The 16,253-nt window shown below is 42.4% G+C and overlaps 1 protein-coding gene across 1 annotated transcript; it reads right to left on the bottom strand.

The window, feature by feature from the left end:
- Positions 1-13,530: 13,530 nt before the first annotated feature.
- LOC311122555 (transmembrane protein 100-like) lies at positions 13,531-14,126 on the bottom strand (the record flags this gene model as incomplete). The annotated part of the gene is made up of 1 exon (XM_084196901.1): positions 13,531-14,126. One exon carries the CDS (start codon positions 14,124-14,126, stop codon positions 13,638-13,640), a length of 489 nt encoding a protein of 162 aa, XP_084053027.1. The 3' UTR covers positions 13,531-13,637.
- Positions 14,127-16,253: the final 2,127 nt, after the last annotated feature.

Here is a 16,253-nt window from a genome sequence, read left to right as displayed (position 1 = left end):
ACACACACACACACACACACACACAGTTTAAGGGCATTCATTTTAGGCTTATTGCAAAAGTGAGTGTGTGCATATGTAGTGTGGACTGGACCACCAGACTAAAACACTCTGTCGTTTTGACTGTGAGCTGTGATGATGACCACAAGGGATTATAGAACTGAAATCATGTCTGGAAGGACATGAAGAGATCACTGGACGGATGCCTATTGGGGACAGAAAGTACCAAACGCAGTTTCTTTTAAAGTCTCACTTTGATGGAAGTCACTGCTGGATCATAACGTTTTTGCTTCCCAGTCGAAACAGTTTGCGCATATATTATGACAACATTTTGTGAAATTTTTGTTCATTTTGGTTTGTTCGCGCACACTTTGACTTGCCTTTTCTTCAATTAAGTTTTTGTTGTCATTAAACGAGAGACGACTCGTTTTCATGCACATTCTTTCACTTGAGAAATACTGCACCAAAACTTCTTAGATAGATGTAAAATTGCACAACTAAGACCTCCTCTGTAAAAACGTCATAATTAATTACAGATTTCTTGATTTATCTTAGATTATTTCTGACTATTTTTAGGAAATGTACAGTGCCTTCAGAAAGTATTCTTACCCCTTGACTTATTTCACATTTTATTGTGTTACAGCCTGAATAAAACATTTATCAAAAAAAAAATTCACCCATCAACAAAACTGTGAAAACATGTTTTTCAACATTTTTGCAAATGTATTGAAAATGAAATACAGCTTTATCTAATTTACAAAAATATTCACACCGCTGAGTCAATACGTTGTAAAAGCAGCTTTGGCAGCGATTACAGTTGTGAGTCTTTCTGGGTAAGTCTCTGGGTAAGTTTTCACACCTGGACTGTGCAACATTTGTCCATTATTCTTTTCAAAATTCTTCAAGCTCTGTCAAATTGGTTGTTGATCATTGCTAGACAACCATTTTCAGGTCTTGCTATAGATTTTCTAATAGATTTAAGTCAAAACTGTAACTCAGCCACTCAGGAACATTCACTGTCTTCTTGGTTAGCAACTCCAGTGTAGATTTGGCCTTTGATTTGGTTATTGCCCTGCTGAAAGGTGAATTCATCTCCCAGTGTCCAGTGGAAAACAGACTGAAGCAGGTTTTCCTCTAGGATTTTGCCTGTGCTTAGCTCCATTCCGTTTCTTTTTTATCCTGAAAAACTCCCCAGTCCTTAACAATTACAAGCATACCCATAACATGATGCAGCCACCACTATGCTTCAAAATATGGAGAGTGGTACTCAGTAATATGTTATATTGGATTTGCCCCAAACATAACACTTTGTATTCAGAACAAAAAGTTAATTACTTTGCCACATATTTTAGTGCCTTGTTGTAAACAGGATGCATGTTTTGGAATATTTTTATTCTGTACAGGCGTCCTTCTTGTCCCTCCGTCAATTAGGTTAGTATTGTGAAGTAACTACAATGTTGTTGATCCATCCTCAGTTTTCTCTTATCACAGCCATTAAACTCTATAACTGTTTTAAAGTCACCATTGGCCTTATGGCACAATTGGCCTCATGGTTTCCTTCCTCTCTGGCAACTGAGTTAGGAAAGATGCCTGTATCTTTGCAGTGACTGGGTGATACACCATCGAAAGTGGAATTCTTAACTTCACCATGCTCAAAGTGATATTCAATGTCTGCTTTTTTTTTTTACCCATCTAGTAATAGGTGCCCTTCTTTGCGAAGCATTGGAAAACCTCCCTGGTATTTATGGTTGAATCTGTGGTTGAAATCCACTGCTCGACTGAGGGACCTTACAGATAATTGTATGTGTGGGGTACAGAGATCAGGTAGTCATTCAAAAATCATGTTAAACACAATTATTGCGCCCAAAGTGCGTCCATGCAAACTATTATTTGACTTGTTAAGCACATTTTTACTCCTGAACTTATTTAGGCTTAACATAACAAAGTGGTTGAATACTTATTGACTCAAGACATTTTTTTATAATATGATTTCTTTTTGAAAAACATAATTCCACTTTGACATTATGGGGCATTGTGTGTAGATCAGTGACTCTCTCCATTTTAAATTCAGGCTGTTACACAACAAAATGTGGAGAAAGTCAAGGGGTTTGAATACTTTCTGAAGGCACTGTTGGCTATGTTGTTGCTACAGCGTCTCAAGAGGGACAAACAGTAATATTGCCTATTTTTTATTGTTTTTCAAGCAAAGGTCTTTTAAGGGATTATGCGAGGCACAGACCTTCGCTTCGCCTAGCCGAGTTCTACTAGGAGTAAACCGAACCTAGTATGCGGTTTCCTTTACCATGACACAGTGTGTCGCCATATATAGGACAGAAAATGAAGTGCAACTGGTGGACAATTGAGATGATAAACGGTGGTATACTAGTTATGCATGACATTAGGCCCTGTGTAGCTCAGTTGGTAGAGCATGGCACTTGCAACGCCAGGGTTGTGGGTTCGATTCCCACGGGGGGCCAGTATGAAAATGTACGCACTAACTGTAAGTCGCTCTGGATAAGAGCGTCTGCTAAATGACTTAAATGTAAATTGGTGCTCTGTAAGCCTTCAATTTACGAGGGCTAGCCTGACTGCATGATAAATACGCACTGTACAGATGTCTTTGGCAGGACATCAACATAAGACTTGGCTTAAGCAGAGGTAGACTGTACACAGCCATAGGAGCACCAGGTGTTAGTCAAAGCTATTTTTTGTTGTTGTATTTTACTGTTTATGGTTGGAAGGTAGAGAAGGAAACAGATACAGAGAGTAGGAGCCAAGGCGGGATTCGTAGCCCCGTCACAAGTGGGTAAGTGTGGGGTTTCAGAGTCGGCTACCATTAGACCAGACTGGCACAGTCCAGGCTGTTTCTATTGTGAATGATCCTTCCTCTACGGTGAAGGACGGGAGAATGACAATGTAACTGATGGTAATCACATGTTCAGTGGACCTGCCATTCTTTCCTAACACAATGTGGATTTCCTGATACAAGGCGGCACCACAGTACCAACCACGAACTCCACCCATAATACTGTCCCAGATACAATACACCTTAGAGGTCACAGTTCACAGTAAATCACTGATAAATGAAAGAAAAGAAAGAGATGAAAACATTTACTTGTTAAAGGCCCAGTGCAGTCAAAAATGTGATTTTCCAGTGTTTTATATATATTTCCACACTATGAGGTTGGAATAATACTGTGAAATTGTGAAAATGATGATGATGCCTTTTTAGTGTGAGAGCTGTTTGAAAAGACCCCTTGCAATTTCAGCCTGTTTTGGTGGGACTGAGTTTTGGCCTTCCATGGTGACATGCTGTAATTGAGTTAATAGACCAATAAGAAAGAGTGTTCCAAACCTCTCTGCCAATAAAAGCTAGTTTTCAGTTTTCCCCTCCCCAGTCAAACCACTCCCAGACAGTCCTAGCAAAATTCTTGCTTTGCTCTTTGCTAAAAAGCTATTTTAGTTCCTTTTTGACAATTTTAATTGAAAACAATGACAGTTAGGTTCTTAATTGTTACCCAGAAATGATTTGATATTGAGATAAAAACGGCTGCATTGGACCTTTAAACGAAAATAATGTTAGTGAGGGAAAGAGACCTGTCTTGTGAATAGGAGTTTCTATGGTGGCTCTGGCCATTGTTGGGTTTGGAGTTCAACCCTTCCGAGGTAGTATCAGATCAGATCAGACATGTTCTGGGTCTGGGCTGGTCTGGGCTGGTCTGGTCTGGGCTGGTCTGGTCCACTGAAGAGGCTTTGTCTGTTTCTATCAGCGTCTGGATCATTTCCCCTATAGACCTCTTGTTGCCAGGCAGGGAGACCCGGATATGTGCAGCTTTACATGATCAGGAAAAAAAAGCATTTCTGCAGGTCTTCACTGCATGGTCCCTAGCAGTTCACGTCACAGTTTAGCTTGAAGCAAAAGCATTTGAACAGGTCTTTGTCTATGTGAATTGCTGGAACTGGGAAGGCCTCTCCTGTAGTAAAAGGCTAGGAAGCTAAACATCTGGGCCCGTATTCACAAAGAGTCTCAGAGTAGAGGGCTGATGTAGAATCAGCTTTGAATTTTTGATCATAATGGATAACATTACACGGACAGGGGGAACCTGATGCTGGATCAGCACTCCTTCTCGGAGATGCTTTATGAATAGTGGCCCAGGTCCCTAAAGAATCAGATCATGCTAACAAGGATTATGTGTACTTTCTATTTCCTTGTTCTGTTTAGTTAGTGTGAATCAGAGAAGCCTTTGCGGAAACAGTCCCTTTACAAGCGTTTTAATCAAAAGACGGAAATGTCAGTTTGAACCCTGGCTGTCCAATCGTCCAAAACATTAACAAGCAATCCTCTTTCAAGACTGTTCTTAACTGAGACAGACTCGTCTGGCTAACTCAAGGTTAAATCAATTTAATAAAAATGCTGGAGGTCACAGCTGAACTCACAGACTTGGTGTTGTGTCCCAAATGGCACCCTATTCCCTTTATAGTGCACTACTTTAGACCAGAGCCCTTTGGGGAATATGGTGCAATTTGGGACACACAGCCACAGACCTCCTCTGTCTTAGAGAACCAGCAATGCCTACATCACTCCCGGCTTGGCCCAAAAATAAAAAGCGTTTGAAATAAAACCCACAAACAAAGTTGCAGCTCAAGTGCAGATGTGGGGAAATCTCAAAAGTGAAAAGGTGTTTTGGGACAACCGTTAAAAAGGCTCTCAAATGCTCTCACTTTTGATGTGCTTTGACATCAAAAGTACTAATGCATTTTAGAAACAGAAATCCTCCCCTTTTATAAAGTGTCAGCCAGCCGGCAATCCTCCTGAACATGTTGAGAAGAGTCTGTGACGAACATCTGGTGAACTCTTGTTAACGTTACACAAGTGCACAACACCAAACTGCTACTTTCGTTATAGTATTTTCCCCCATGCTTAACAGCATCTTTATAACGTTTCTATTTTAGGCTTATGTGCCTAAGTGAACTTAATCTGTGTTTTTCTCTTCCAAATCACCACTAAATGAATCATGGGATAGTGGTGTAATATGAGGGGTCTGTATCGCCATGGTGACTGAAGTCTGAAAACAGGAACAGGAAGTTAATGAGAATGACCTCCAACCCCTCAGGATGCCCCCCCACTGATTCCCTGTGAAAGGATGGATTACCATCAGCAACCATTACACTGAGCCGCTGGCACACACACACACATACACACTGTTGACCATGCGATTGGATTGGAAAAGTGAGGAGGCATACGAGGAAGATCCATTTTTTCTTGCCAAAGATAGGCTTTTTATTAGCAGGTGAAGAATTAATATAGCAGGTGACTGTAAAATAAGTTACAAAAACAAATAAACAGGACAATGTACAAAAAGTAGGTCTAATCAACTAAAACGAAAAGCCAGGCTTCAATCATTCTTGTTCCCGGCAGCATCCCAACCTTACCCTATCTGTCTCTCAAACACAGAAATTACAGGGTTTAAATACCAATACCCATCATGCGTCTGACCAATGGGAAGAAGCCCTTTCACATCCTGTTCAATTAACATTCAACAGCATGAATTAACATCTAAACGTCTTCAGATGCTACACACACACGAATCACCTTAAGCACACATATCAATAACAGTGTAACCATGCTTTAGCATAAATACAATCTGGGATATGAACATGTACAATTGAAGTCAGAAGTTTACATCATTTAGCACACACTCTTATCCAGAGTGACTTACAGGAACAATTAGGGTTAAGTGCCTTGCTCAAGGGCACATCAACAGATTTTTCACCTAGTCGGCTCAGGAATTAGAACCAGCAACCTTTCGGTTACTGGCACAACACTCTTAACCACTAAGCTACCTGCTTAGGTTGGAGTCATTAAAACTTGTTTTTCAACCACTCCACAAATTTCTTGTTAACAAACTATAGTTTTGGCAAGTCGGTTAGGACATCTACTTTGTGCATGACACAAGTAATATTTCCAACAATTGTTTACAGACAGATTATTTCACTTATAATTCACTGTATCACAATTCCAGTGGGTCAGAAGTGTACATACACTAAGTTGACTGTGCCTTTAAACAGCTTGGAAAATTCCAGAAAATGATGTCATGGTTTTAGAAGCTTCTGATAGGCTAATTGACATCATTTGAGTCAATTGGAGGTGTACCTGTGGATGTATTTCCAGAACAACAGCAAAGGACCTTGTGAAGATGCTGGAGGAAACAGGTACAAAAGTATCTATATCCACAGTAAAACAAGTCCTATATCGACATAACCAGCAAGGAAGAAGCCACTGCTCCAAAACGCCATAAAAAAGCCAGACTACGGTTTGCAACTGCACATGGGGACAAAGATCGTACTTTTTGGAGAAATGTCCTCTGGTCTGATGAAACAAAAATATAACTGTTTGGCCATAATGACCATCGTTATGTTTGGAGGAAAAATGGGGTGGCTTGCAAGCCGACGAACACCATCCCAACCGTGAAGCACGGGGGTGGCAGCATCATGCTGTGGGGGTGCTTTACTGCAGGAGGGACTGGTGCACTTCACAAAATAGATGGCATCATGAGGAAGGAAAATTATGTGGATATATTGAAGCAACATCTCAAGACATCAGTCAGGAAGTTAAAACTTGGTCCCAAATGGGTCTTCCAAATGGACAATGACCCCAAGCATACTTCCAAAGGTGGCAAAATGGCTTAAGGACAACAAATTCAAGGTATTGGAGTGGCCATCACAAAGCCCTGACCTCAATCCTATAGAAAATGTGTGGGCAGAACTGAAAAAGCATGTGCGTGCAAGGAAGCCTACAAATCTGATTCAGTTACACCAGCTCTGTCAGGAGAAATGGGCCAAAATTCACCCAACTTATTGTGGGAAGCTTGTGGAAGGCTACCCGAAACGTTTGACCCAAGTTAAACAATTTAAAGGCAATGCTACCAAGTACTAATTGAGTGTATGTAAACTTCTGACCCACTGGGAATATGATGAAAGAAATAAAAGCAGAAATAAATCATTTTCTCTACTATTATTCTGACATTTCACATTCTTAAAATAAAGTGGTGAACCTAACTGACCTAAAACAGATAATTTTTACTAGGATTAAATGTCAGGAATTGTGAAAAACTGAGTTTAAATGTATTTGGTTAAGGTGTATGTAAACTTCCGACTTCAACTGTACGTCCACCCGGGATAAGAAACTTCCTCTATCCCCGTACACTGAATAAACCATGCGCTCTTGAACACATCCCATTGCCCGTCAATTCTTTGACCAGGTAATTAACAGATAACCCTCTACAATCAATGAGGAAATACCGGGTAATGACTTACCAAAAGGACATCGCTAACGTCACATTATACAATTAGTAAATATACAGTATGTGCTTATCATAAACCATTAACCGTTTGCAATGTCTGATTATTGATATTGATATACTGTAAGGCATGTCTTTAGGATTATGTGACGGATATCATAGGACGATCGCCACACACACACACACACACTTACACACTTACACACTCACACACAGTTTATTGGTCAGACACTGTGTTCCTATTGTGGCATGGTTGCCTTGACCCGGGCAGAGGAGAGGAGCAGGTGTGTTCTTACTTCATAGCAACTAGACTTGCCGGAGACAAGCAATGAGAAAACTCGGGTACACAGAATCTGGCTTTCTGCGTAATATTGCAAACATGTAACTAACAGAAAACATTATAATTACACTATAAATGCATCTTCTCACAAACTCACATCGATTCTAGACTTTTGTTGAATTGCAGCAAACTTCAAATTGCGAATAGCACTGTGTCATAGTCCTCCTCCACTGATATAACTATCCTTATATAACCAATGCTGACTGAGAACGGGGTTATTTTAAAACCCATTGCAGAGGTGTGAAGCGATTTATTAAGGATCGTATTCACTTAAATAAACAGAGGGCTTCCCAGCAGTGCCCAGCGCTGACAATGGGCATCTGGGGGCATTGGGGCGGAGAGGTGGGGCCTTGGGATGGAGCGGAGGGTCATTGTTCAAAGTTTTGGTAAAGGGTGTATAGTCTCACAGTCTCACTAACCTACTTCCTGTTCTCGCTCTGATCCCTCAGCCTTTTAATAGTTAGTCCCCCATTAATCCCTTTTCCATTTCCCTATTGTAGCGTGCCAGGCCCTTTCCCAGCGAACAAGGTGTGTGTGTGATAGGGGTGGGGGACACTGCTGCCACACCTCTGTCTCCTGAATCCGACACCAACAAGATTCTCAGTAAGGGAGGGAACAGGGACATCCCCTCCCACACAGACACACACACACACACACACACACACACACACACACATACACACACACACACACACACACACAGACACACACACACACACACACACACACACACACATACACACACACACACACACACACACACACACACACACACTTTCCAACAAAAATACAATGGGTCAATCAAGAATCACATCTCAACTCAAGTCAGACATATCTGTCACTCATATCGAGGAACTTCACACCACGCCTCTGGGAAAGGGCCAGGAGTTTCCTGTTTTCCTATTTTCATTTGTACCTTGTAAATGTAGTATGCAATGAATTCAAAAGCTGTTTGAAAAACAATCCTCGGCAATGGATTAGCTTTTGAAATGCATACTTCTGAAGAGCAGGTCAAGTCGTTTGTGTCTTGGCTGTACTTTTCATAGTCCTGATCTTCTTTAGGAGACCAGCAGGGTTCTAGCCTGGTCCCAAATCTGTTTGTGCTCTTGTGTACTCCGTTGCTGTCATTGTCATGACATTGAGTGACAGGGAGTTGGCATAGTAGCACAAACAGACTGGCACTCAGGCTAGCATGATTATGAAGGCTTCTATCTGACTAGCACACTATTGGGATTAGTGTACGTCCCCTATGTAGTGCACTACAGGTCAAAAGCAGTGCACTATATTGGGAATAGGGTGCCATTTGGGATAGAGACTTAGGGTTCACCCAGGGCTACAGATGACATCATGACTTACCTACTACTGTATCATTTCACATTTCATCTATGTTTAGTTACCCTCCAGTTACATCGATGTTACCCTCCAGTGCCATCGTTGTTACCCTCACATCGATGTAACCCTCCAGTTACATCGATGTTACCCTCACATCGATGTTACCCTCCAGTTACATCGATGTTACCCTCACATCGATGTAACCCTCCAGTTACATCGATGTTACCCTCACATCGATGTTACCCTCCAGTTACATCGATGTTACCCTCACATCGATGTTACCCTCCAGTAACATCGATGTTACCCTCACATCGATGTTACCCTCCAGTTACATCGATGTTACCCTCACATCGATGTTACCCTCCAGTTACATCGATGTAACCCTCACATCAATGTTACCCTCCAGTAACATCGATGTTACCCTCACATCGATGTTACCCTCCAGTTACATCGATGTAACCCTCACATCAATGTAACCCTCCAGTTACATCGATGTAACCCTCACATCAATGTTACCCTCCAGTTACATCGATGTTACCCTCACATCGATGTTACCCTCCAGTAACATCGATGTTACCCTCACATCGATGTTACCCTCCAGTTACATGGAGCACTGGGACTCTGTGTGTGTTTATGTGTATGTGTTGTTTGCAGGAGAATATTGCCTTGTGTATTTATTGAGAACTCTCAAAGTGATGACTGTTGGATCTACGGTTCAGGTGTCAGGGTGATGCAACACACACCCTCTATCTCTCTCCCTCCTCTCTCTCCCTCCTCTCTCTCCCTCCTTCTGTATCGCTCTCTCTCTCCCTTCCTCTGTCTCGTTCTCTCTCACTTCATCTCTCTCTCCCTCTGCCTCTCTCTCTCCCTCTCTCTCTCTCGCTCTGCCTCTCTCTCCCTCCTCTCTCTCTCTCTCCCTCCTCTCTCTCTCTCCCTTCCTCTCTCTCTCCCAATCTCTCTCCCTCTGCCTCTCTCCCTCTGCCTCTCTCTCTCTCCCTCCTCTCTCTCCCTCTGCCTCTCTCTCTCTGCCTCCCCCCCCCCCCCTCTTCCCCCCCCTTCTCTCTCTCTCTCTCTCTCTCCCCCTTTCTCCCTCCCTCTCGCTCTCTCTCTCCCCCCTCTCTCTGCATAGCATTCCCTGCGTGCGCCATTCCAGTGGAGATAAAGTTAGCGCTGTGGAAGTGACAATGTGTTGTAGCCAGTGGCCCCACAGTGACGCAACCCAATGATTTTATTATCTGCTCTGGTGTTGGAGGGATGCTAAGCAACGTGAACACACACTATAAATACAACTAACCCCCCTCCCCGATTATCCAGCCCCCTTCCACTCCCCCACTGTCCAGCTCCCTCCCACTCCCCCCACTGTCCAGCCCCCTACCACTAGCCCACTGTCCAGCCCCCTCCCACTCCCCCACTGTACACTCCCCTACTGTCCACTCCTCTCCCATTCCTCCACTGTCCAGCCCCCTCCCACCCCCCCACTGTCCAGCCCCCTCCAACCCCCCCACTGTCCAGCCCCCTCCCCTACTGTCCAGCCCCCCCTCCCCACTGTCCAGCCCCCTCCCACCCCCCCACTGTCCAGCCTCCTCCCACTCCCCACTGTCCAGCCCCCTCCCACCCCCCACTGTCCAGCCTCCTCCCCCTCCCCCACTGTCTAGCCCCCTCCAACCCCCCTACTGTCCAGCCCCCCCTCCCCACTGTCCAGCCCCCTCCCCCACTGTCCAGCCCCCTCCCACTCCCCCACTGTCCAGCCCCTCCTGCTTCCCCATTAGCCAGCCCCCTCCCACTACCCAAACATGACTTACAAATACAAAACCTAGAAAGTAAAGTAAAATGTCTGTTAGATACTGACGTTTTTGTTAAAGGGATATCCCAAAAACATGTAATTTCACTGGTTGATTGATTGATTGATGATTGGCACATTGATTTAACGTCTTAAGTTTAATGGCACAAATATTCCAAATATATGTCAATGGATATGTCATAAATAGCATGAAAATAAAACTTAACCAGGGTACAATGCTATATTTGTTAACAATTTTCAATGAAACCACAACTTGCTTAGCCACAGCTCTGGTCTAACAATGAAAAACGGCACAACATGTAATCAATATTATGCATACTAGGCAGTTACAAAGGTATATTGTATTGTTATTTAAAATGATGTGCACTGTTTTTAAAAGAAGCATAAAAAGCGGTGCATATCAAATTTGGGATATACATTGACTTCATTAGGCAATCACTTCCTACAAGTTCACTATACATAGTCATTGAGGGAGCTTTGACAGTGAAAAGTCAGCTAGTCTACCACATATCTAAAACATAACATTAAAGTACCTATTAAATGTTCACTTGAAACATCAACAGAGCAGCAGTAGAGTCACAGACACATCACGTGACGTGCATGAGTAGAGTAGAATGGAGAATCATGGTCCACCGTGTAACTATCCTTTCTGCTCCAAGATGAAGTTTCCCCTATGTACAGATCTAGGATCGGCTTCAACTCCCCCAATCCTAACCTTAACCATTAGTGAGCAAAATGCAAAAATGACTCAAGATCAGAATCTATGGGCAACTTCCCCCTACTTCATCCTTCCTTTCCAATAACTCATCTGTGGATACTCCATTCTTTATCTCCACGATCTTGATCCTGGTCTTCTCAAATGTCCAGGGAGAACAAACCACCAGAATTTCAGATAGGATCTCAGCTCAGAACAACTAGTCTTTCTAGCAGGGGTTGGAACTGGTTCAGGGAACAGAACAGAAAACCTGAAAATAATGTCATTTTTCAAGGAACAGAAAAGGAACCGGGAACGAAAGGGATCCATACTGTTCCGGAACAGAACCGTTATTTTAAAAGCATGGGAACCGGTTAATAATGTTATTTTACGTTCCAGGCATTTTTTTCTAGTCCCTCAAAAAAAACGCAACAAAGCACCTATGCAAAGCCCTCACTCTGTCACTCAGAAACGTATACAAGTGTCTGCCTGCAAGCTGAACATCCTTGACAGTGTGTGTGCGTGTTTAGGCTACCTGCCCCTCCCCCCTCCGAAGCATAGTCTACTGTACTGACGTTACAAGTGTGATTCAGAAGATAGGGAGAGAGATTTGTAATTAGCTAAAGAAGAATGGATTCACTTTTTCAATGCTAGTTAAGGATACAAAAGGCCTAGTTATCACGTTTCACGTTGGATTTATTAACTACAAAAAGCTAAGACGTGTTTTTAATTCTGTTGCCGCTCTGCACACACAAGATTGTTAGCTAGCTAGCTCAAAGGACATTCAAAGTTCCTCCATAGAAGCCGCTCCTCATAGGTATAATTCTGTAGACCTAATTCAGATAATGCATGTCATAACAAGATGCCCAGCACTTCAAGCCTCCTCCTCAACCCTCTGTCGCTCTCTACCCACCCACAATATTTCAGTCGCATCTTGTACCACTTGTCTGTCCATCAGGCATGTAAACAACTAGCTTGCCTGCTCTATCCGCACTGATTGGTGAAGTCATTTAATGAGCTAATTGTAAAAAAACAGTTGATTTCACAGGTTAAAAAAGGAACAGAAAGGAACAAATATAAACCAGTACTTTTTTTGAGTTCAAACCGGTTCAGAACTTTTTTTTGCTGGTCGGAACAGTGGAACGGAATGAAAAGAATAGTGGTTCTGTTTATAACTAAACTTTTGGAAATTCATTTAGGTTCCAACCCCTGCTTTCTAGGCATCTAGTCCTTCCAGATAGGATCTCACCTACAAAACAGCTAGATTGTCTAGCCAATTCTAGTCCTTCCAGATAGGATCTCACCTACAAAACAGCTAGATTGTCTAGCCAATTCTAGTCCTTCCAGATAGGATCTCACCTACAAAACAGCTAGATTGTCTAGCCAATTCTAGTCCTTCCAGATAGGATCTCACCTACAAAACAGCTAGATTGTCTAGCCAATTCTAGTCCTTCCAGATAGGATCTCACCTACAAAACAGCTAGATTGTCTAGCCAATTCTAGTCCTTCCAGATAGGATCTCACCTACAAAACAGCTAGATTGTCTAGCCAATTCTAGTCCTTCCAGATAGGATCTCACCTACAAAACAGCTAGATTGTCTAGCCAATTCTAGTCCTTCCAGATAGGATCTCACCTACAAAACAGCTAGATTGTCTAGCCAATTCTAGTCCTTCCAGATAGGATCTCACCTACAAAACAGCTAGATTGTCTAGCCAATTCTAGTCCTTCCAGATAGGATCTCACCTACAAAACAGCTAGATTGTCTAGCCAATTCTAGTCCTTCCAGATAGGATCTCACCTACAAAACAGCTAGATTGTCTAGCCAATTCTAGTCCTTCCAGATAGGATCTCACCTACAAAACAGCTAGATTGTCTAGCCAATTCTAGTCCTTCCAGATAGGATCTCACCTACAAAACAGCTAGATTGTCTAGCCAATTCTAGTCCTTCAGCTAAGCATTTGTTTTTGACAATGTGTGAGTCCTTCATACCCAACCACCTCAGATATCCCTCATCTCTCTCCAGTCTCTTGTCATTCGATACCTTTTTGTTCAAACTTCAAATTGTTCAATTTAACAGTCCAACTGTCCAAGTCTTCCCCTCAGGCCACACAGGCACCTTGACTTCAAATTGTTCAAACTTCCATTTAACAGTCCCTCTCTTCCCTCAGAACTCAGACCACGCAGAGTCCATGGTTGGCCATGAGGGCCGTCTGACTCTCCCTCCTCCAGTCCTTCTTCCTCCCCAGCCGGACCCTCCAGCAGACAGCACTGGACCCCAGGAGGGCCAGCCCGGCCGACAGCAGAACCAGCCCCAGCACCGAGATGGTGGAGCCGTGGGAGTTGAACGTGTACGCCACGGCTGTTACCACAATACCGGCGATAAGGACCACCACGCCAAACGGCACGGTGCACCGGTAGCACGACATCTCCGCCCCGCCGGTGGCCGCTGTCAACTGCACCTCGTTGATTAACGGGACGGTCGTCACAACAACGCTACGGTCCTTCTTGTTGTTGTTGTTGTTGTTGTTGGATTTCTCTGTCGTGACTTTCTCAGAGGTTGATGTGGGCATTTTCATGGTGCTTTTGGGGACTTTCGGTGCGTTTTTGCTGATGGGGTCTTCTGGAATAGAGATTTTGCTGGCTAGGAAAAGGTGGGCCATCTTGACTTTCAGTGGTCAACCTGTTGAGTTTGTCAATCTGTGTGGCCTACAGAGAGAGAAAAGTTAATTTTAGTCATATTGAAATCAAAACAGAGAACCCAGATTACGCTTTATGAAACAGCACTACAATAAAGGATGTCAACAGAGCACAATTGACTGAATTGAAGCCTGTGCTCATTGAAATGAACTAAGATCTCTGTGCAGGGCCGGCCCGCCCATTAGGCAGGATTAGGAGGCCACCTATAGTGGCAGATTGACAAGGGTGGCATTTTCCGAGCTAAACTGACCAAGACGCACCTCCAACAATACATAAAACGTCACATAATTACAGTGCATTCAGAAAGTATTCAGACCCCTTCCCTTTTCCCGCTCTTGGCATGTTTTTAGATTTATCCAAAGAATTTGACACAGTTGATCATGAAATATTACTTTCTAAATTGAATGATTATGTTTTTCATGATTATACATATAATTGGTTATGTTTATGATAGAGAACAATTTGTTTATGCAAACATCTGTGCATCTGCAAGGGCCAAGATATCCTGTGGCGTCCCACAGGGTTCGATAATTTGACCTTTATTAGTCCTAATCTATATTAATGACCTTGCTGCTGTGTCTTCTACTGTACTTCCCATTCTCTTTGCTGATTATACCAATTTGATTTTATCAAACAATCATTTTGATTCACCAATTAATGAAGCCAACTCAGGCATGGCCACATTTTCTGAATGGTTCCAGATAAACAAATTATCTTTAAATGTTTAAAAAATCCAACTTCATTGTAGTACTAGTAAGAATAAAAAATATTGTTAAAAAAAAAAGAGCCAGAATCTCAATTGGTGGTCACATCCACTAGATTCCTTTGGGTTCTAATTAATGAAAAGTTATCATATTCAATTTGTCTGCAGCAAAGTGATTAAATCGGTTGGTATCATCAGAAAGATTAGTGCTTTGGTTCATCAGGCTTGCTTCCTAACTTTATACTATAGCTTAAAAAAAAAATATATATATATCTTTGGTGCAAACAAATTAAACTTAAATTAAACTTAAACAGTACAGTAAAGAAAAGTAAAGTATAGTACAGTACAGTACAATAGTACAGCACAGTAGAGTATAGTACAGTATAATGTACTGTATTGTACCGTACTTTACTCTAATGTACTCTACTCAAGACGTATTTTCAACTTTCATTCAGAACCTAAAATGAACCTAACTTCACTGTCTGGAAAAATATGTATTTTAGATGTCTTTTCAACGTAATTTTGCTTACTGGGACTATTGTAGTTTTGCGGGGTATAGGAGGGCGTCAATCTTTTTTGTCTTCCCTAGGGCGGCAGAATGGCCAGGATCGGGCCTGTCTCTGTGCCTATGCATAGCCTATGCACTGGCAGTAATATTTCCTCCGGATGCATCGTTGGCAGTTGAATTTGAGGCCTCTACAACAAGCAACATAACTGTCAAATTCCCCGGAGAACGTCGGGCAACGTTAGCAGACCTCCGTGAAACCAGAGCCGGCCAATTTCATAAACACTCTGCTCTAATGATGAAATAGAATATGTTAAAAGCTATTAAAACAGCTATGACGTAGCATATGTCATCAACACTTTACATCTCTGTCGATGTCCACTGGGATGCGATGCAATATTTCGAAGTCTAGGCTGTTGCTCGAGCACGCGCGTTATGGAGATTCTTTTTTTGTCGATAAAAAATAATCTCTTTATCCACATTTAGATGCCGACTGTTTCCATATTTAACACATAACCCATGCACATATTGTAGTTTCAGCGATATGATATTCAATGAAAGCAATAACTGTGAATTTCACAATTAAAGTCAAAGAAATCAGTTAAACTTACTGTATTCTGGACCTCTTTTCATTCTCTGACGTTCTTCAGTGCGTCTTTGGGGTAACGGAATGCAACCATCAGCCTATTCACTCTCATCTCGTTCTTGAAGTTGTCTGTCATGTCATCTGTTCGTTTTTTGACCATTATTAGTTCATTTTTTCTCCAAATACAGATATAATATACGACTCCCCTGTTTACCTTTCACACGAGCGCATGGAAATGTGTTATATGCGCAGGGTTCTTTCCCAGAATTAGATAAATTATATAGCCTTTTATTTCA

This window comes from Coregonus lavaretus (genome assembly GCF_964263955.1).
Source record: "Coregonus lavaretus genome assembly, contig: HAP1_SCAFFOLD_6129, whole genome shotgun sequence".
NCBI classification, from domain to species: domain Eukaryota; kingdom Metazoa; phylum Chordata; class Actinopteri; order Salmoniformes; family Salmonidae; genus Coregonus; species Coregonus lavaretus.
The sequence above is the reverse complement of the archived record's forward strand: the minus strand, read 5'-3'. Positions and strand labels throughout refer to the sequence as shown.